Consider the following 20,725-nt stretch of genomic DNA (forward strand, 5'->3'; position numbering starts at 1 on the left):
CCCTAGCCCTACTCCTCCCCTCCCATGGACAGTCCCATGCCCCTCCAGGCCCTCTCACTAAAGGAATCAGCTCAGCCAGTGGAATTTAGAGAGAGCACAGTCTTTGGAGTCTAAACAATCTGAGTGTGAATCATCCTGGGCAAGGCCCTTTACTATCTCTGAGTCTCAGTTTCCTCATCTGTAAAATGGGCCTCACTGGACCCTGAGGAGGACTAGATGACGTGGTATATGTGGAATGCCTGGTACACAGTAAGTGCTCAATAAATAAGAGCCATCATTGTTATTGCTATGATGTCATTGTTGCTATCATCTGTGAAAAGACAGAATTCACCTTGAGACGGTTAATGTAAATAGTAAAATTAAATGTGATAACACCTGTTGAGGGGCTAACAGATGAGGGCCTGGTGTGTTCTAACAGCTGAGAATCATTTCCATTTTTTGATAAACAGGCTATTCTCATCATGCCCAGCTTACAGATCAGGAAACTGAGGTATAGAAAAGTTACAAGGCGGAAGCCCAGCAGGCAGCATGGCTCCCAGGCCCATGCTCTTAACTGTATATTCTGCCCCTAATCTCTTATTCCCCAACTGTCTCCCCCTTGATATCTGCCTCTTCCTCAGCAACTTGAGGCAGCAATGGACGATTCCCAACCTGCTAACGGAAATGGTGGCTCCCAACCCAGCAAGGAGAAGCCCACATGCAGCAAAAGCCAGGAGACCAAATGTCCCCCTACAGAGCTATCCCCGAGGCCTGCTGCTGGCTGGATTCTGCCTCCATCCTGGGGCACGCTTTGCAGTCACCTCAGCAGTATCAGTCTGACCTTGGGCAGCTGTAGCAGCTCAGGATGGCTGGGAGCCATGACTGTCTCCCTTCCTGGCTCCAGTCCAACCAGCCACATGCTGGCCGGAGACTTCGGGGTTTTGGGAGCAATCCTCGACCCACTGTGCTTGTGCCAGCTCCAGGGCCGGGCTGTGTCCTGTCAGCCCATGTTCCTGGGAAGTGTTCAGCACAAAGCCACTGGCTCAGCTACGGGGAGACCAGGCCTGTGACCTTGGTTGCTGGAAACAGTTCTCCACACACTCCCCTGGGTCCACCCACTGTTGGACTGTTGGAGTTGAGCCCAAGCCATCAAAACAAAGGGTCAGTGGGGGAAAGACCGAAATGCTAACTTTGCTGCTGCCTTCTGTGAACCCTGGGGCAAGGCCAATCCCCCCCACCACCTTCAAGCCTCAGTTTCCCTGTCTCTAAAATGCACTGGGGTTGAACTAGATCAGTCCACTCAAAATGTGTTCTGCAGAACCATATGGGTTCACAGGCTGCTTGTTACCAGTCTGCAGTGAGATAGGTAGCAAGACTGAGTGTGTTTAAAGACCTTTGACTTGACATTGCCACGTCCAAGCATGAGATGAGTGGACTGGTCTCACTGAATAGGGCATAAGCTGGCTCAGGTGTTCTCAAGCCAGCATAATAAATCACATGCAGTGTGATGCTACAAAATGTCAAAGCCCCTCACCATAGGTAGCTTAAGGAGTCCTGATTTAAATGGCTTTGTTTCACGAGAACTCACTAACTCAGACCCTATCATGATACTTACATATACAGTAGGACTCAATCCTGCCACCTAAACCACTCCTCCTCCACTGCTCCCAACTCAGAGAATGGCACCAACTGTTTCCCTGAGCTAGACTTATTATTTTTTTTTTTTAGGACGGAGTTTCACTCTTGTTGCCCAAGCTAGAGTGCAATGGCACAATCTCAGCTCACTGCAACCTTCGCCTCCTGGGTTCAAGCAATTCTCCTGCCTCAACCTCCCAAGTAGCTGGGATTACAGGCATCTGTCACCATGCCCGGTTAATTTTTTGTATTTTTAGTAGAGACAGGGTTTCACCATGTTGGCCAGGCTGGTCTCGAACTCCTGACCTCAAGTGATCCACCCGCCTAGACCTCCCAAAGTGCTGAGATTAGATGCGTGAGCCACCGCGCCTGGCCTCAGCTAGACTTTTGAGCACCATTCTTCTCCCAAACATTCCCCGTGAAATTAATCATAGAATTTTGCAGACCCCTTCTGCTATACATCCTGTGGATCTCTCACCTCTCTCAATCCCTGGTGCCTCCGCCCTAGTCCGAGACGCCATCAGTTCTCCCTGGCCGAGGGTAATAGCTCCATACTGCCCCCTGCCTCTCACCTTGCCTTCCTCCTCACCATTCTCCCCTATAAGGCCAGCATCAGCAACACCCATCAATACCTGCGCTCAGGATAAAGTCACACTTCTTCCTACAGCTTCTCAAGACCAGCGCTGTCTGATCCTGAACACACCTCCAGCTTCATCTCAGGCTCTGTTCCCCTTCCTTGTCTTCCCGCCTACGCTGGCCTGCGTTAGGGTCCCCACCTAGAACAATCCTTACATCCCAAGCCTCCCCTGCCTCAGAAACTCTCCCCAGGTTCTCCCAGTAGGCGCTCTCATTAGGCCCTTTGTCACCACTGTCATCGATTTATTATATGCTGTTCATGACTGGTGTCCTGGCCCCACACTAGACTGTCAGCTCTGTCGGGTGAGGACCATGTTGGTTGATGAGCCAGGAAGTAGAGGACATCTGAGATCTGCCTAACCAGACCCCATTCACTTGAGGAACTAACCTTCCTTCTCTCATTCTCAAGCCAGGTGATTCACAAGGAACCGACCCAACTCCTGCTCCAAGGAAAGGCATATGACCCAGGACTCAGTCCATTAGTTTAACCCATCCCACTGTCCTCAGTGGCTGGGATGGGCTTGTGATCCTACTTGGGCCAATGAGGCTCAGGCCCAGGGACTTTGATGAAATGATTGAGGGAGTCCAACTCCAAGGCCATGGCCATAACCCTGCCCCTTCTGGCAGCAGCACTGCTACCACTAAGGGAGTGAGCTAACACCTAAGTAAATAGAACCAAGAGATGAAGAGGCTGAGGCCAGTTCTCAGTGACATTGCTCAAGGGTCTGAATCCAACTAGGCCTGAAGGCTATCCCTCCTAATCCAGTAAATTCCATTTACTGCTAGAAGCTAATCTGAGTTGGGTTTTTGTCACTTATGCATACTGCATTGCCAGTACTTAGCACAGTGTTTGATGCACATTAGGCACTGTAAACTTCTTTGCTCACTCACACAGTCATTCAACAAACACTCAGCAGCGTGAAGGTGACCACGTGTGTTCTATAAGAAGAGTCATCGTGGCTGCTGTTGACAGCGGTGACTACATGGACAGGAGTAGGAAGAGGGAGACCCACAAGAAGCAATGCAGCAGTCCCAGGGACAAAGAGGAGGCCTGAAGAGGGTGGCTGACACCAAGGGAAGAGAAGGGAGGGGAAGAGTCCCAACTCTAAATTCACTGGAGAACCTCTGACAATCCCTGCCCGTCTCTGGCCTCAGTAGCCCAGTCTGTTTCAGATCCATCGTCCTAGCATCCCCAAGCTTTCCCCACTGATTACAGAGTCCCTGCCTGTTGATACTCAACATTGTCACTGGAGAGTACTGAGGGGAAGGGCAGGGTGGGCTCTGGGGTTGGGACCCAACAGGCAGGGAGTATAGTATAGCAGCTAAAGACACGGGCTCTGGAGCCAGGTGCTCGGGATTAGAACCTGGCCTGCACCTCCTAACTAGAAGACCTTGTATAATCTGCTCAATCTCTCTTTTCCTTTGTTTTCTCATCTATGAAATGGGGATAATAACAATAGTGCTGGGAAGATTATACATTATCACAGAAAGAAAGCACGCTTTAATGTTAGGCACCATTATTATTATTATTATTATTATTTGTAGTAGGAAGTCCAGAAAGAGGAGATTGAATACATAGAATAGAAACCATTCCTAAATTAATAGAAAATTTCCCTGAACTAAAGGAAGACTTGAGTCTTCAGACTGAAAGGACTTACCTAGTTAGGACCAGGAAAAATTACCAAAAGAAACAACTAGAAATAATCTAGGGAAATTTCTGAATTCCAGAGATTGGAAAGAGGAATCCTGGCTGTTTCCATAAATAAATTTTAGAAAATCAAGGAAAAACTGCTCTTAAAACACTAAATACTGGGGAAACCATAGAACACTGCTCTCAGGCTTCTGGGAGAGAAGGACGATTCACTCAGAAATTTCTATTCAAGCAAACTATGACTCAAACATGAGGACAAATATTTTCAGGCTTACCGGGATAAGAAAGGATACCACCCACAGACCCTTTCTGGAAAAATTACTCAAGAAAACTACAGACAAAAGTGAATTAAAATCGAGAAGTCAAGAATGAGATGATGTGGTATGTGAGAGACAGAGGCAAGCCATGAAAACGGAAACATTTAGAGCCTTAACTACTGATAACTAAAAGTGCAATTTTAAGTAAATGATTCTTAAAACAGAATAGTGCTAATGTTTAAAAATAGTCACAACCAGCCGGGCATGGTGGCTTACACCTGTAATCCTAGCACTTTGGGAGGCCAAGGCAGGCAGATCACGAGGTCAGGAGTTTGAGACCAGCCTGACCAACAGGGTAAAACCCTGTCTACTAAAAATACAAAAATTAGCTGGGTGTAGTGGCAGGCGCCTGTAATCCCAGCTACTCAGAAGGCTGAGGCAGGAAAATCACTTGAACCCGAGAGGTGGAGGTTGCAGGAGCTGAGATTGCACCACAACCGGAAACTGAAATTCTAGATAATTAGAACAATACCTAGGAGGTATGGAGGAAAGCAGAGAAGTATAGTCCAGCCGACATGATCATTATGGGTTAGAGGCCATGAGGACAGGCTACTATGGATCTGGTGTCATTCCTGATGTTGAAATATGTTTGTGACAAAGGTAACAGTAAAGCCACTAGCAGACTAGAATTAGGGTGTATAACTCCAAAGGAAATTTTGCAGAAGAATAATAGGGGTTTGCCTTGGGATGTTTACTACTAAACCATATTCTGAAGCTAAAGTCATTAAGTCTAACCTGATGTAGGAATAGACAGATCAATGAGGGAGATGAGAGAGCTTAGAAGCCAAACCACCCATATGTGGAAATTTGGTCTATGATAAGTGAAGAAAGGAAAGACAATTCAAAAAAATTGGTTTGGAAATACTGGCCAAACCATTTGAGGGAAAAAACTAATAAGAGTTCCATCTGACACCAGGCACTAAATTAATTGCAGATGAATTTAAAATATAAATGCAAAAAATAAAAGAATAAAACTACCTGAATAAAATGTAGATGAATACTTCTCATAATCTAGGGGTAGGAAAGACCTTAGAAAATATAGGTGCTCCCAACCCCCCCAAAAAAATTTGATTACAAAAAAAGTTTACTTCTAAACGATAAAAGATACTATAAAGTTAGGCCGGGCGCGGTGGCTCACGCCTGTAATCCCAGCACTCTGGGAGGCCGAGGCGGGCGGATCACAAGGTCAGGAGATTGAGACCATCCTGGCTAACACAGTGAAACCCCGTCTCTACTAAAAATGCAAAAAATTAGCCGGGCGAGGCGGCGGGCGCCTGTAGTCCCAGCTACTCGGGAGGCTGAGGCAGGAGAATGGCGTGAACCCGGGAGGCGGAGCTTGCAGTGAGCCGAGATCGCGCCATTGCACCCCAGCCTGGGCGACTAAGCGAGACTCTGTCTCAAAAAAAAAAAAAAAAAAAAAAGATACTATAAAGTTAGAAGGTAAATGACAAACTAGAAAAATAATTATAACCCATATAATAAGCACATGGTTAATATTCTAACCACATAAAGAGCTCTTACAAATGAGATAATGCCTCAGTCAAAAACTGGGCAAATGACATGAACTGACAGGCCAAAGCAGAAATATAGGTGACTGATCAATATAAAAAGAGGCTGGGCGCAGTGGCTCACGCCTATAATTCCAGCACTTTGGGAGGCTGAGGTGGGTGGATCACTTGAGGTCAGAAGTTCAAGACCAGCCTGGCCAACATGGTGAAACTCCATCTCTACTAAAAATACAAAAATGTAGCTGAGTATGGTGGCATGCGCCTGTAATCCCAGTTACTCAGGAGGCTGAGGCAGGAGAATCGCTTGAACCCGGAAGGTGGAGGTTGCAGTGAGCCAAGATGGCGCCACCACACTCCAGCCTCTGTGACAGAGCAAGACTCCATCTCAAAAAATAAAATAAAATGAATCTCAACCTCACTAATAATGAAATAAATGTAAATTAAGATTAAATATAAATTTTCACTTCTTGTACCAACAAAGAATTAAAAGCAATTTAACATTCCATTTTACGTAGGGTGAACTCTCATTCACTGTGAGTAGGAATGCAAATTGTACATGTACTTAACCTCTGTTCCTTTGGTTTCTCAATTAAAAAATGGGATAAGAACAATACTGTTGGGGAGATGACATGTGTAAACAGAAGGAAAGCATTTTTAGAGCACTTCGGCAGTGTGTGCCACACTCCTAACAGAAAAGCACAGCAAGATATTTACTGCAACATTGCTCAGAATATCAAAACATTAGAAACAATCTAATCATGCATCAATACACTAAATACATTATGGTAACTGGGACTACAGGTGCCTGCCACCACACCAGCTTTTATATATATATACACACATATTTTTAGTAGAGACAGGTTTTCACCATGTTGCCCAGGCTGGTCTTGAACTCTGGACTCTGGATCGGCCCGCCTCAGCCTCCCAAAGTGCTGGGATTACAGACTTGAGCCACCGTGCCCAGCAGTACAGTCACTTTGGAAAACAGTCTGGTAGTTTCTCAAAAAGTTAAACATTAGTTACCATTTGGCCCAGCAATTCCACTCCTAGGTATACACGTAAGAGTAATAAAAATATATGTCCATACAAAAAAACTTGCACACAGATATGTATGGCAGCATTATACAGAATAGCCAAAAGGTGTAAACAACCCAAAATATCCATCAACTGATGAACAATTAAACAAAATGTGATATTCCATACAACAGAGTATCATTCAGCCATGAAAAGGAATTAGGTGCTGATACATGCTACAACATGGATGATCCTGAAAACATTACACTATATGAAAGAAGCCAGTCACAAAAGTCCAAATATTATATAATTCCCTTTATATGAAATGTCCAATATAGGCAAATCTACAGAGATGAAAAGTATGAACTAATGGTTGCTTCGGGTTGGAGGAGATGGGGGAATTAATGGATGATAGCTAAGTAGTATGATTTCTTTTTGAGATAATGAAAATGTTCTAAAATTGATTGTGGTGATGGTTACACAAGTGTGTGAATACACAAAAAATTATTGAATTGTATACTTTAAATGGGTGAATTGTATGGCATTTGAATTAAATCTCAATAAAACTACTCTAAAACAAATTATAGATATGACTAATAAGTCAGAAACATCTGTAGTTTAAAGAAATTATAAAAATAAAAGGCTAACATACAAATATCCTTATTATAGAAAGAGCTCTTTGTGAATTAATAATTAAACTATAAAAGTCCCAATAGAAAAATGAGCAAAAGACTTGCACAGGCTATTCCCAAAAGAGGCAACACAAGTGACTAGAAGGCATATAAACAAATGTTCAACATCTCTAATAATGAAAAAAAGAACCTATTAAAAAATCTAACAATATACCGTGTTGGTAATGATGAGGGGGAATAAACATTTTCTTATCCAGACTATCTCAGTTTGCTTGATTTGACAAGATTTTCAGTGCTAAAAAGGGAAAATCCCAGGCAAAGCAGGATGAGCTGGTCAATCTAGATGAGATTAGAAATCAGTACAACCTTTCTGCAGGGTAATTTGGCAATAGGATCAATAATCTATTTTATAAATATATAACCTTTGACCCAAAACTCTACTAACGGGCGTTTATTTTAACAAAACAGTCATTCATTCAACAAATATTTGTTTATTTAGTTCCTTTTTGAAATGAAGTTTCACTCTGTTGCCCAGGCTGGAATGCAGTGGCACAATCTCGGCTCACTGCAACCTCCACATCCCAAGTTCAAGTGATTCTCCCACCTCAGCCTCCCCAGTAGCTGGGACTACAGGCATGCACCACCATGCCTGGCTAATTTTTGTATTTTTTGGTAGAGACAGTGTTTCACCAAGTTGGCTAGGCTGGTCTCGAACTCCTGACCTCAGTGATCCACCCACCTTGGTCTCCCAAAGTGGTGGGATTACAGGCATGAGTCACTGCACCCAACAAATATTTATTTAGAGTCAAATGTGTACTAGGTGTTGAGCTGGATGCTGGGGATGCCAAGATACACCTAAGAGGATTTTTTTTTTTTTTCATTCAGAGACAGGGTCTCACTGCTGGAGTGCAGTGGTGTAATCATAGCTCACTGTAACCTCGAACTCAGGCTCAAGCCATCCTCCCACCTCAGCCTCCTATACAAGGACTTTTATCTGAGGTTTTTGTAACAAAGAAAAATTGCAAGCAACCTGAATGATAAACAACTGAAGATTACTTAAATAAAGCATGTTTCATCTACACAATGAAATACTCCACAGGCACTAAAAATGATGTTGTAGAAGAATATTTATTGAAATGGAAACATGGATACACTACGCTGTTAAATGGGGGAGAAAAAGCAGGTTAGAAAATTGCACCAGTAACCCCAATTTGCAAATAAGATATATGTATGTATAAACGAATGCCTGACAGGACACATTCCAAAATGTTAACAGTGGTTTATCTCTGGGTGCTGGGATTAAGGATGAACTTCATTCCCTGTTCTTGGTTCATCTGTATTAAATGTTTTCTTCATAATAAACATCAATCACATGGATTACTTTTGCTACAACACAACAACAACAACAACAAAAGTCAACTGCATTAAAACAAACAAAGAAAAAAACAACTTCCCATGCCCCATGAGTGGAGGCCCCAAGGAAGGGGGTTATAGAAAGTCAGATACATGTTCATGGCTTGGTTTTGCAATAAGAGCTACTATTAAGTACCTACTGCATGCCAGGCATTACGACAGATCCCCTTTGATCTTCACAAGACCGCAGTGAAATCAGTGTTCTTGTCTCATTTTACAGATGTTCTGTGACCCACCAGTAATCCCACGGCTAGTGAGAGGAAGAGCTAGGATTTGAACCCTGGCCTGTCTGTCTCTAAACCTGCAGGAGTCTGCTACCACCTCAGCTGCCTCTGTTCCTGGGGAGGGGCAGGGAAAGATCCTGAGCTACTAAGGCCTCTGTCCTGCAGGCCAGATCTAGGCTGGTCCTTGTCCTTCCTCCCTGCAGACAGTCCAAAGAAAGGAGGACAAGTCAGCAAGGGAGGGGACACCAGCAAGAGGAGGTGTGGCACTGGACAGTCGGCTGGCTGAGGTCAGGGCTCAGGATGGGCTAGCCGGGGACTCCTCGCCTGCCAGGCGACTCTCAGGAAGCCTGACCACATCCGGTCCCAGGAGTTCCCAGGCTCTGTGCGCCCAAAGGCAGTGACAGCAAACCTCACAAGGCCTGCAGCCACTGTGCTGAAACAGCCAGGGAAAAATGGCCTGCCAACTGGGCCCTTCTCCCTAGGTTTGCTTGCCACCAGCCAGTGCTTTCTGCTCTCCGGGCCTCCAGGGCCTCCTCGCCTGTATGAGGAGGGGGTGTGAGAGCTGATGGCTCCAGGACCCTCCCAGATGGAATTATGTGACTCCATGGGACTTCCGCACATCGGGCCTGGCAGGAAGAGGAAGGGGGTGAGGTCTCCCCACCCAGCTCCTGAAGGAGCCCCCTCCTCTTCCCCTCAGCTCCATTCCCACTGCTATTTTTAGAACAGACCTCAGGGAGCGTCTCCACCAGTCCAGCCATGCTCCTAGCTGCAGGTAAAACACAGCAGCCCCATTCATTCTGCTCCAGCAAGCACACGCCAGGAATTTACAGACAAGCCAGAGGACTAGACAACCTCTCCCCACACCATTAGCTGAGCTGCTTTCTCACTATTTCCATTACAGCCCAACATGGTGACTTGTATTTCCTAAGGCCAACACAGTGAGTTGCTGAGTGAGACAACTCTGAGACCATCTGTGCCCCTCCTCCACCCCCAGCCCAGCAGAATCTTCAGAAGTCACCAACTACATGCCCTTGGCCAAGTTTCTGCCTCTTTCACTTTGTTTCTACAGTCTAGCTTGTTAATCAATTGATCTCAGTGAGGGAGGGAGGAGGCTTTCCAGCTCCATGTTCAAAGTTTCTAGGGTTCTACCAATATTCTAGTCACTCATAAAATAAATGTTATATTCCCAAAGTCCACCTGAGTATTGATTATAGGCCTCTGAATGCATTTTCCCACTCAAAAGTATGTTATAAATGGTGGTCAGCTTCCTAGGCCAGCCTACTTAACCCTTAATAGTCTTCCATCAAGTAGAAAGAGTAGAAACCCATATTGCAATAATAGACTTAAACCAAAACAGAAACCCACTAACATTTAGGACAATTTTCTTGAAAATTTATCTTGGGTAGGGTTATCCCAGCAGAAGTGGGTAGGTACTAAAGGTAATGAAAAAGTCAATGGCAACTTATGGGGAAGAGTCTGAAGGAGACTTCTGACCACACCAGAAATGAAAGGACTGCAAACCAGTGACCACAAATTCCACACGGAAATTAGCCTGATGCATTGGACTGGGAGTTGGAAAGGTTAAAGAATGTACTTGCATACATACTCGGTTGGTGCCAAAGTAATCGCAGTTCTCATCATTACTTTTAATGGAAAACACCACAATTACTTTTGCACCAACCTATATATACGTGAAGTTGAAACAAAAGAGTTCAGTGTGTGTGCCCAGCCACCTGAGCAGAAAGGAAGGAGGGAATGGGAAGATACAGGGTTGGAGAGCCCGTCTTGTGCTGGCCTCCCACGAGGGAGGCTGGAAGAGGCACCTCTAGGGGAGAGGAGGCAGTAATGTGCTCATAATTTGGGTGTCTGTGATGAGGACCACTTTCTGTCTAAAATATACCTATGTGTGATGAGTACATGATGAATATTCACCAGGAACAACATTTGCATAGGGCCATACACATATACTCTGTTTCAATGTGAAAACTAAAATGCCTGTTCCCTTTCTTCTTTTCGCCTGGTATTAGAGTACCGAGGCTTTGCAGTCTGCCCATTCTCCCCTCTGAAATCCCTCATGGAGCTGTTTCTATGGAACACCTATGTGTCTCCAGACAGTGACTGTGATGAAGAACCTAGCCAATTCTCCCCCTAGACCAGGATCTCCACCTTTTCTGAGGGGAGTAGCTACTTTATCATACTCATCTTTATTGTTATATCCTGATAATCTGGAATCAGATGACTCCTGGAGACCATCTGAATTCAGCTCCCTCATTTTTCTTGGTAAAGGAACAGATGATCAGAGATGTGAAGCAATTTACTCAAAGTCACATGGGAGTACCAGCAAAATCAGGACTCGAGGCAAGATTTTCAGAATCGCCCGCTGGTTTTCTCTGCGAGCAACGGGCCCGGTGAGAGGTAAACTCCGCAACCCACAGCAGCAGCTCCAACTGGGTTTCCTTTCCCTCTGGGAATTCCCCAGCGTCAGCGTGGGAACATGGTGGTATCCATGACCCTGAAGTGAAACTGGTCAGACCTTCATAAACCAAGTGTAGATCCATGCTCTGGTCTCCACAAAGCTGAGGTGCAACAGAAAAAGCTCTGAATCCAAAGAATCAGGAGACCTGAGCTCTGGTCCTGGCTCTGATACTAACCTTTCTCATGATCCTGGCCAGGTCATTTCTCTTTTTGCACCTGTTTCCTCGTCTAGTTCTAGAATATAAGAGAGTTGAACTGGACAGCCTAATTCAATCCTACCTCTACGGAGCACCTACTGTGGACCAGACAACAATAGAACCAAACACAAATAAAATATAACATCCACTTGCTCCCAAGAAGGAAGCTCATAGTCATCCAGGTGCTAACGATGAATTATGCTAAGGCAGAAAAAGTACTCTGGGAACCACGAAGGGGGAAGTCAGGACTCCTGATGCGTGCCTGAGAAAGGTGTTCTCAGAGGAGCCACTAAGCCTCGAAGGTTGAGGATTACATCCGGCGGGGACAGCCAAGCAGGGCAGTCAACATCAGGCAGATCAAACACCCTAACTGTGAATGTATACAGTGAGTTTAGAGAAGGGGAAATAGTGCGGTGTGGCTGGGCTCCAGGTGCCAAGCAGGAGTGTAGTGCTACCAAGGAGAGCCTGGAAAGCCAAGCTTTATTCTGAAGACAGTGGCCTCCCACAATGGTCTTTAAGCAGGAGTGTAACAGCCCAGCCTCCCTGGCCCCCCCAGCTTGGATGGTCCGCACTTACAGGAAAGCTGTACAGCTAAATAATCCAGGCCGGGCGCGGTGGCTCAAGCCTGTAATCCCAGCACTTTGGGAGGCCGAGGCGGGTGGATCACGAGGTCAGGAGATCGAGACTATCCTGGCTAACATGGTGAAACCCCGTCTCTACTAAAAATACAAAAAACTAGCCGGGCGTGGTGGCGGGCGCCTGTAGTCCCAGCTACTTGAGAGGCTGAGGCGGGAGAATGGCGTGAACCCGGGAGGCGGAGCTTGCAGTGAGCCGAGATCACGCCACTGCACTCCAGCCTGGGAGACACAGTGAGACTCCGTCTCAAAAAAAAAAAAAAAAAAAAAAAATCCAAAGCAGGTGCCCTGGAGCTGGGCTGCCCAAGTTTCAATCCTAGCCACCCACTAGCTGTGTGACCTTGGGCACGTTTCTTAACTTCTCTGAGACTCAGCATCTTCATCTCTAAATTGGGCATAGTGAGAGTAAATGTATAACAGGGATAACACATCTCATAAGTCTGCATGAGGATTAGATGAGACAGGGTAGGTGAAAAGCTTGGCCCTGTGCCTGGCTCCTCTTGTAAGAGCCCATCAGATTAACTTCTGGTATCTACCTTTAAAACCAAGGATCTGGGAACAGTTTGGAGGATGGATGGCTCTACTGAGAGAAAGTCTTCAGCGAAGAGAAGGCAAAGACAGGATAGAGGGTAAGGTTGCACTGTCTTCTTCAGGAGCTAAAAAAAACAATAGCAAGACAGCTGAGACCAAGAGCAAGACAGCGAAGAAGGCAGTCTGTCCACCAATAGGGCAGCAGCAGGGAACGGGGAGGAGAGCTGGAGGCTGCCTGGAAACAGCTTTTTAGGGAGAAGAGTCTGCATCTCTTGGGGGAGATGGCTGAAATCAGATCCAATTCCCTGTTATTCAGGGCTGAGAGTCTAAATCAGTCAATTAGCAAAACCTGGGCACAAAACCTGGCAGGTTCAGCATGGGCAGGCTCTCTCCCTGCCCTCAGCTGGTCTCAAGTCAAAGGCCTCCTTCCAGTACTTAAGCTGGGCACAAGCCACCCTGAGCCTGAAGTTATACCTCTTTGCCTTTGGCCAACATTCCATCACTGCCAAGCACTTCAGGACTCTGTCTGCTGATCCTTTTGATGCCAAATTCAAAAGGGGAAGGGGTGTAAGCTACCCATTCCAGAGCTCCCCGAGAACCTGTCTCCCCGAGAAGCTCATTCCAGAGCTCCCCGAGAACCTGTCTCCCCGAGAAGCTCAATCTGATCTCTCATTTTAGTCTTTTTTCAAATCTTGTGGGAAGCTATTGATCTTTTCAGCCTGTGCCACCCTCAGGAAAATGCATTCTGGAAGTTTATTCTCCACTGGGTGGAAATTAAGGCATCTCATTTTATTTATCCTAAAAGCATCCCCTCTACAGCTTGATGGACCACAGCTTCTGACATGCCGGATATCCCTCTCTTGCCTTTTCCTGGAGATGATTGATTTCTCTTACTTCTGTCCCTAAAAGGCAAACCTTTTTATCTGAAATGAGCGGTAGATGAGATTCAAAGGCCTCGGCTTGAGGGCAAGCTTGGCCCTTGCCAGCTGTGTGACCTAGGATAAAACATCTAACTTCTCAGAGCCTTGGTCTCTTTCACCCATAAAACAAGGCTGCTGGGAGGCTGAGGGGAGATCATGCCTGGGGACCCCAGTTGCTGTCTCCAAAGTTCAGGCTCTCACTGTGGAGCTTTCGCTGTGGGGAGTCCTTCCACATTGCAAAACTGCCTTCATCTTCACTTTGCAAAACCCTCTTGGTGCCTTGGTGCCATGTGTGACAAATGAGGACTTTGGTGGGAGAATTCATGGGGAAAAAATAAAGAATAAAAATACAAGACATATATAAATAAATGTCATTATTTCCAAAAGGTCTGCAATGTCCCAACTCCCAAATGGCCAAAAGACCCAGGTCAGCAGAGATCCAGGACTGATGGCTTACAGGATAGATGAAGAGTTTTAAAAGACCCAGAGCCTGAGGCATTAAAAAAAAAAAAAAAAAAAAAAAAGTGAAAATAGGATCAGAGAGTCGGGGGTGAGTGGTGAACTAAAGAATAACTTTGTATTCAAGTTGCACAGATGGTCTTTCCAACAATAAATGGTTGTGCTCCCATCCTCCCAGCTCCTGGGCCTAAGACACCAAACCAAGACAATTGGCCCATCAGGAAAGAGGCCATTGTGTGCTTCTTAGCATGATTTATGTAGTAGGGAGGGGCTCGGCAATGCTTCCCGTGACTATAGCTCTCAAGTGCAATTTCGATAGCTTGTTCATCATCCTGGACAGCTAGGATGGACTGGGATGCTGGACAGCAGTGGCCATCAGGTCATGTTTCATCTTCTTGAGCCTGTGGAGCCAAATTAATTGTTCCATCGATTTGAGAGGCAGAGCAGCAACGGTGCTATGGCTCACCACAGTCACTGCCCAAGGCCCACCAGGAACTGATGTCTGCTTCCCTAACAGCTGGGCCTGGGACCCTGATGTGAGCCTCTGCTCGACTCAGCAGCTTGTCAGGACAGGCTGGGTGAAAAGTCCTGTCCCCAGGGCTGTGTGCTGCATTCAGATTGTCCATTTCTTTGTGGCCAGAGCTTCTGTCCTCTGCACCTGTCTGGTAGACACAAGTAGGTCACCAGGTCCAGGAGAGACGAGCTTGCTGCCTTCCCAGACAGGCGAGTCTCCTGTGCCTCACATTCCCCTTATGTCATTTTGTAAGGGAATCAAATGAAATCAAAGTGCAGCTTGCTGTCTGTGCAGACCCAGCTGCTCAGCCTCTCACAATTCCCCCCCGGCAGGCTGAGCCCTGGAAGACAGAGATACTGTGTATCACTGGTCCCAGTCCAGGCAGCGTCTACTTCCCTGCTGGGTGGGGGGCATTGGTCTGGTCACGGGCAGATCCAGCCCATCCCCCATTAGACTGCTGAGTCAATATGTCTGATCTTTCCTAGGTTGAGAGGAGGATAAGTGGGAGGTAAGGGGTGTATTCTCTTCTAGGCCACTATTTTTGGGGTTCAAGTGGCCATAGCAGCTGAGCAAGCTCACAGGGGCACAAGAACCTTTCTCTAAAGATGCTGAGGTCTTACACAACATGAAGAATGTCCACGGTCAGGCAGCCTCTCTGGCCTGAGCCAGCCCTCAGCCTCTCTGATCCTCTTTTCCTATGCAAGTGACTCTAATCCTCTTGATACACTTTTGCCCATGAGCCGTGCAGCAGGCAGCCAGTGGGGTGGGTTCATACTGCTGTCCCCTTGGTTGGTCTTCCTTCAGCCCTGTGGCAGGACAGTCTCCACTAGAGCTGCTAGGCCACCTCCAGCCCAGTCCCTGGCCCTTGGGAGCCCCACAGAAAGCAAGCCAAGTCAGTTTCCAGGGCACCGTGTGGCAGCTTCTATCACAATGCTCAGCATAGGACGGAAAGACAGCACAGCGGCCCCTGCTAAGGCCTGGGCAGCCGTGAACTCTCCCACCTAGCCCAGGCCGAGCACTCACTGCTCCCAACTTCCAGGAACATTCCTAGAACTCAGCACTGGCCCCCTACCCAGGCCTGGCCAAAAGGTGGCTCTGTGAGGAAGGTCCTAATCCTCACTCACATCCACTGAGAGAGGGGCCATTGAGGAGGAGGGTAGGCAGGGGGATGAGGCAGGGAGTCATCTCTTCTCCTCCAGAGCCTGGCATTCAGGCACCCACCTCCCCAGCCACCATCCAGCACAAGCCACCAGGACAGACCTCACCTGGTTAACTGAACGAGCCCTCTAACTGATCTCACACCAACTTGGGTCCCTCCTATGTGTAAACTGATCTTGTAGAAATGTACCTGCAACTCCCTTCCTCAAAAGCCTTCAATGGCTCCCCAGTGTATCTAGAATGAAATCAACAAGACATCAACCACCAAACCCTGCACAGTCAGGCCCTCGCCCACTGTGTCTTGCTCCTCACTAAGCTCCAGCCACACTGGCCTGCTCGCCATTCCTCCAGCCCGCTGAGCTCCTTCCCATCTCAGGGACTCTCCACGTACTATTCCATCTACCAGGAACACTCTTCCCCAAGTCCAGGACTGGCTCCTTCCTCTCCAGCCCACAAGTCTAGGTTTAAAAGTTGTGTCCTTCCCCATCTCCACCCCCACACACAGCAATCTAAGTACAATTCCCTCTTGAAGAAATCTGTATTTTCCTTCATAGATGATCACAGCTTGCCATCACGTGTGTGCATGTGTGTGTTGGTGCTGACTTATTTAGTGCTCACTCCCAGCTGGACTGAAATCTTGATGACAGCGAGACCGTATCTGACTTTTTCTCCACAGTATACCCAGCTCCTAGCACAGAGCCTGGCATAAAGTAGATGCACCCGACATATCCATCGAATGAATGAGCCAATGTGTACAGGTGAAAAATGAGTGAATGGGCAGAGATGTCCTCTGGCAGCAGCAGATCATGGCATTGTTCTTCATCAGGGTGACCTCTCCCAACCTCTCCTGCTGCCCCCAAGGCAGGTCCAGGAGCCATCACTGGAAGCCCAGATGTGGAATGTCCTCCTCCTCCTCCTCCTTGGAAGGAAGAAGCCTCTGAGTCCTCTCCTCTTGGGGCTTTCTGCTGCCAGTCTCTGCATGCCCACAAGGCCTCTCACACCACTGTGGTCCTTCTGTTGACGCACCCTTGGGACCACTCCCTTCAGATGACCCTAGGCCCACCATCTTGGTCCTCTGTTTTGGGTCCAGTTGAGGTGAGGTTACTGTGTGGTAGGGGATGCCCAAGAAAGGGTTAAGTTGCCAGAAGCAGAGTCCCGCCCTTGGGTTTGCTCAGCCAATCAGAGTCTGTCCTGATGAGGTAAAGCTTCTATCCTGGGTGGCATTGGTTGAGTTGACCGGCCCCATCTCCTGCTGGAGAGAGCCGAAAGGGTGGAGTTTCTGTGGAACCAGACAGAACTGGAATTAGCTCGCTTTCTACTCAGGCCGGGCTGCCTGACTGCAGGACCTGCCTCTGCTCCTTTCTAATGCACTCACACACCCTGGCATCTCCAGGGCTGTCTCTAGTGGCCCCAGTGGAGATGACAAGGTGGCACGCACCTCACTGTCACATCTGGGAGAAGTCTTAGAGCCAGAGCAGACAAGGAGGCCTCAGTTTCCCTGCCTGGCCCCTGGAATATGGCAGGTGTCTACCAGGAAGTGACATGGAGCAGTTGTCACATGTGCTCCAAGCACCAGCAGCAGCTTCAATGAACAAGGCCCCGATGAATCTTCCCATATGGGCAGCACTTTAAGACCATGACAGTGAGAATGATAGCGGCTAGTTCGGAGTTCATCTTGCATGCCACTTTGCAAAGCACATCCTGAGTTCAATCCTCACAAGAAGCCTCTTAATCCATCCACTTTACTGATGCAAAAACTGAGTCTCAGAGAGGCTAAGTGGCTCACCTGAGGTCACATCGCTTACTACGTTATTTTGAACTATCTGTCATGTCTGCCTCCGCCACCAGACTGTGATCTCCTGAGGAAAGTGAGTGATGAATTGTTCTGTGTGTCCCCCCAGTGGAGCACAGGACCTGCCCTGAGAACAGGGCCAGGCCCCACTGCACTGTGTCTGCCCTTATCCTAAGGGCTTGGTTTCCATGCTTCTCAGAAGGCTTCCTGGAGCCCAGCGCAGCACCAGGCACATGAAGGGTACTGAGCAGGAGGCTCATGGCATAGATGATGCTTGGATAGCCAGGACCCCACTGGATCCTTCTTAGGACCCGCAAGCATGGCTTTCATGCTTAGATCACCACTCCAGTGCCCTCCTCACCTCTCTCCTATTAGGAGAATTCCATAGGGACAGGGACCAGGTCTCATTCATCTCTGTGACCCCAAAGGATCTAAACCAGTATCTGGCACTGAGAAGGCATTTATTATGTATATTTGCTTGAATAATCAAAAGAATATATAACTGCCTCTCCCTTCTAGCTTAGAACCTGAATGGCCACAGGTGGGCCTGGCTCTGGGTTATTCTAGATTAGAAGTCTCGCAGCAGTTCCCCATGCAGGGAGTTTAGTACAAGAATTTCCAGGCAGAAGAAGAAAGGTAGGTGGCCCCCAGCTACAGATAATGAAGCAACAGAGGGGCAGAGCTCTGAAGAGGAAGGAGGGGGTGATGAACAGGAGTAGGAAGTTGAGACAAGAGAGAAAGTAGTTCATTTATTTCTACAAGAAATGGAGACTAGATGGCCCCTGGCCCTCGGCTTTCACGAAAGTCACAAAGCTTGGAGAGACAGAAAGAGCCATGGGCCCAGTGCCCAGATGGGACTATTGAGGCCACAGCAGTCAGCGGCTGCTGAAGGTCCCACAGCAAGGGTGTGACCTCCCAACTGTTCTTTAAGTCCATCTTCCCCTGACTCCCTCCACCTTCCCAACAAACATATATTTCATCTTTAAGGTAAATTGCACTTACTATGTTTTGTGAATTTGGGAAGAGCTTTACATTTCTTAAGATATTTAAAGACTCCCCCACATCTGGGTGTCAGCAGACACTATTGAAAGGAGCACGGGAGTTTGGGGAGTTGCCTTACAAACCCCTTTTTGCCTGAGAGGCATTTGGGTGGGGCAGGGGTAGGGTGGGGGGTCTAGGCAGTGTTTTCCTTTGTTCAGCAGAAGGTGGAGCATCCGCAGAAAGGAGAAAGAACACAGAAAAGCCATTCAAAGGTGTGCTACTCTTGAGGTCAGGAGTTTGAGACCAGTCTGGCCAACATGGTGAAACCCCATCTCTACTAAAAATACAAAAATTAGCCAGGCATGGTGGCATGTGCCTGGGGTCCCAGCCACTCAGGAGGCTGAGGCACGAGAATCACCTGAACCCAGGAGGCAGAGGTTGCAGTGACCTGAGATCGCACCACTGCACCCCAGCCTGGCTGACAGAGCAACACTCCATCTCAGAGCAAATCGGTCCAGCAGGACCCTTACACCTGAAGAGCAAGCAGTCAGCCTCCGAGCTCTGCTTGGCCCTTCTTCTTCTGCCCTGGAGACGGAGACCTTAGTGGCCAGCCCTTGGTAAAGAGGTTCCTGGTCAGCCCGAGGCTGCCAGGACCTGATGGAACTCAGCACAAGTGGACAATGCTGTCAACCAGCTGGACAGCCAGGTGGGCCCTGTCAGTAAGGTTGCTAAAGCACTGCTAGAACTACCTAGGGCTGGAGAGAATCATATTTACTGGAATTCCTCTCAGGAAGCATTCCATAAGTGTCTAGAAGGAGTAAGTTGCTAAGACTCTTTGCATGTGCATGCTGGCGGTAGGGATGGGGAAGGCTGAGCAGTGAGACCTCTAGGGCCTGCCTGACAAAAGACAGTTATATCATGGGCTTCTGAGGAGGGTGGCCCAAGTGGGGTGTGCCGGTGTGGCGCCAGGCCCAGTTCTTAGGCCTGGGAGATAATTCTGAGGCTGTCCCAGCACTCGGGCCCCCTCCTTCATCCTTCTCCTGTCCAGCACACAGCTTCTCCATGGAACACGCATTTGAAGAGTTTGGGTTTGAAGACGTGTCCAAACTGCTCTGCCCAGGATTCCCATACATCCTAGTGTGGCCCTGAAGCCAGGCCTCAAACCCTCGGGCCCTTCCAGGGTCAGCCAGCCAAGCCCAAAGCCCTTCAGGGACCAGAGCCCGACCCAGAAACAGCCTGCCTTCAGTCACCCTCTGTCCTCCCGAACCTGAAGATGGAGAGATTCTCCAAGGTATTGAGAAGGCTGCTGCTAACACACTCCAAAGTCAGCAAACTCTGATGGTGAGGCACAAAGAGCTCTTTCCACGAGAAGAGGAGGCACAAGCCCAAAGGAAAACAAACTGAGGGCATGGGTTCAGCCATTTGACATCCCAGGGGCCACCCCAATGAAGAAGAGTGGCCTGGATTCTGACTGTGACCAACCCAGGACCAGTGGGGCAGGGCAACCTATAGGCATGGTGACAGGTTTCTGCTCAGTAGAAGAACCTGACAGTGGCAACCAGCCAGTGTTGCAACAAACCACCTGGGGCTGGGCAGGGGGCAATGCATTCCCCACAGCTATGGTTGAGCGAGTGCCTACTGCATACCAGGCACTGTGCTATAGCCCGTATATGCACCCTCTCATTTCATTCTCACAACAACACTTTGAGGGAAGGATTATTGTCCCAGGTTACTGGTGGGGACATCAAAGCACAGAGCAGCAAAGTGACTTTCCCAAGTTCCCACTGCCAGTTGGTGGTAGAGGGTGGCTCAGAAGTCCGTGCTCTTCCTACTGTCTTCCCTCATCCAAGTTATTCTTGCCACTAGCTAGTGTAAAACAAGGGAACGTTCACAGCTAAGATGATGTAATTCTCAGACCCTCACTCCTTTCGGGAATAGCTGGGGAGCTGCTGTCCACCACTGGCCCTCAGAAGAGGTTGCCAACTGCCTCTTCCCCACCTCCTGCCTCAGAAGGCCTGACCCCCACTGCCCCTGCATAGGCCTGCTGCCCATGG

At 47.9% G+C, this 20,725-nt stretch overlaps 1 protein-coding gene across 8 annotated transcripts in view; it reads right to left on the reverse strand.

Annotated features, from left to right (window-relative positions):
* The window catches only part of RGS3 (regulator of G protein signaling 3), a 131,456-nt gene that overhangs the window by 37,565 nt on the left and 73,166 nt on the right, over positions 1–20,725 (reverse strand). For 2 of the 8 annotated variants that reach the window (XM_074016779.1, XM_005580999.5), the window contains exon 18: positions 14,319–17,177. The exons of 5 other annotated variants lie outside the window; for them this stretch is intronic. In XM_074016779.1, coding sequence (XP_073872880.1) covers positions 17,070–17,177 — 108 coding nt within the window. In that variant the 3' untranslated portion in view covers positions 14,319–17,069. Of the gene's footprint in view, positions 1–8,481; positions 17,178–20,725 lie in introns of those variants that run through there. One more of the 8 variants, XM_045373678.3, reaches the window with a different exon arrangement.

This window comes from Macaca fascicularis, chromosome 15 (genome assembly GCF_037993035.2).
Source record: "Macaca fascicularis isolate 582-1 chromosome 15, T2T-MFA8v1.1".
NCBI classification, from domain to species: Eukaryota; Metazoa; Chordata; class Mammalia; order Primates; family Cercopithecidae; genus Macaca; species Macaca fascicularis.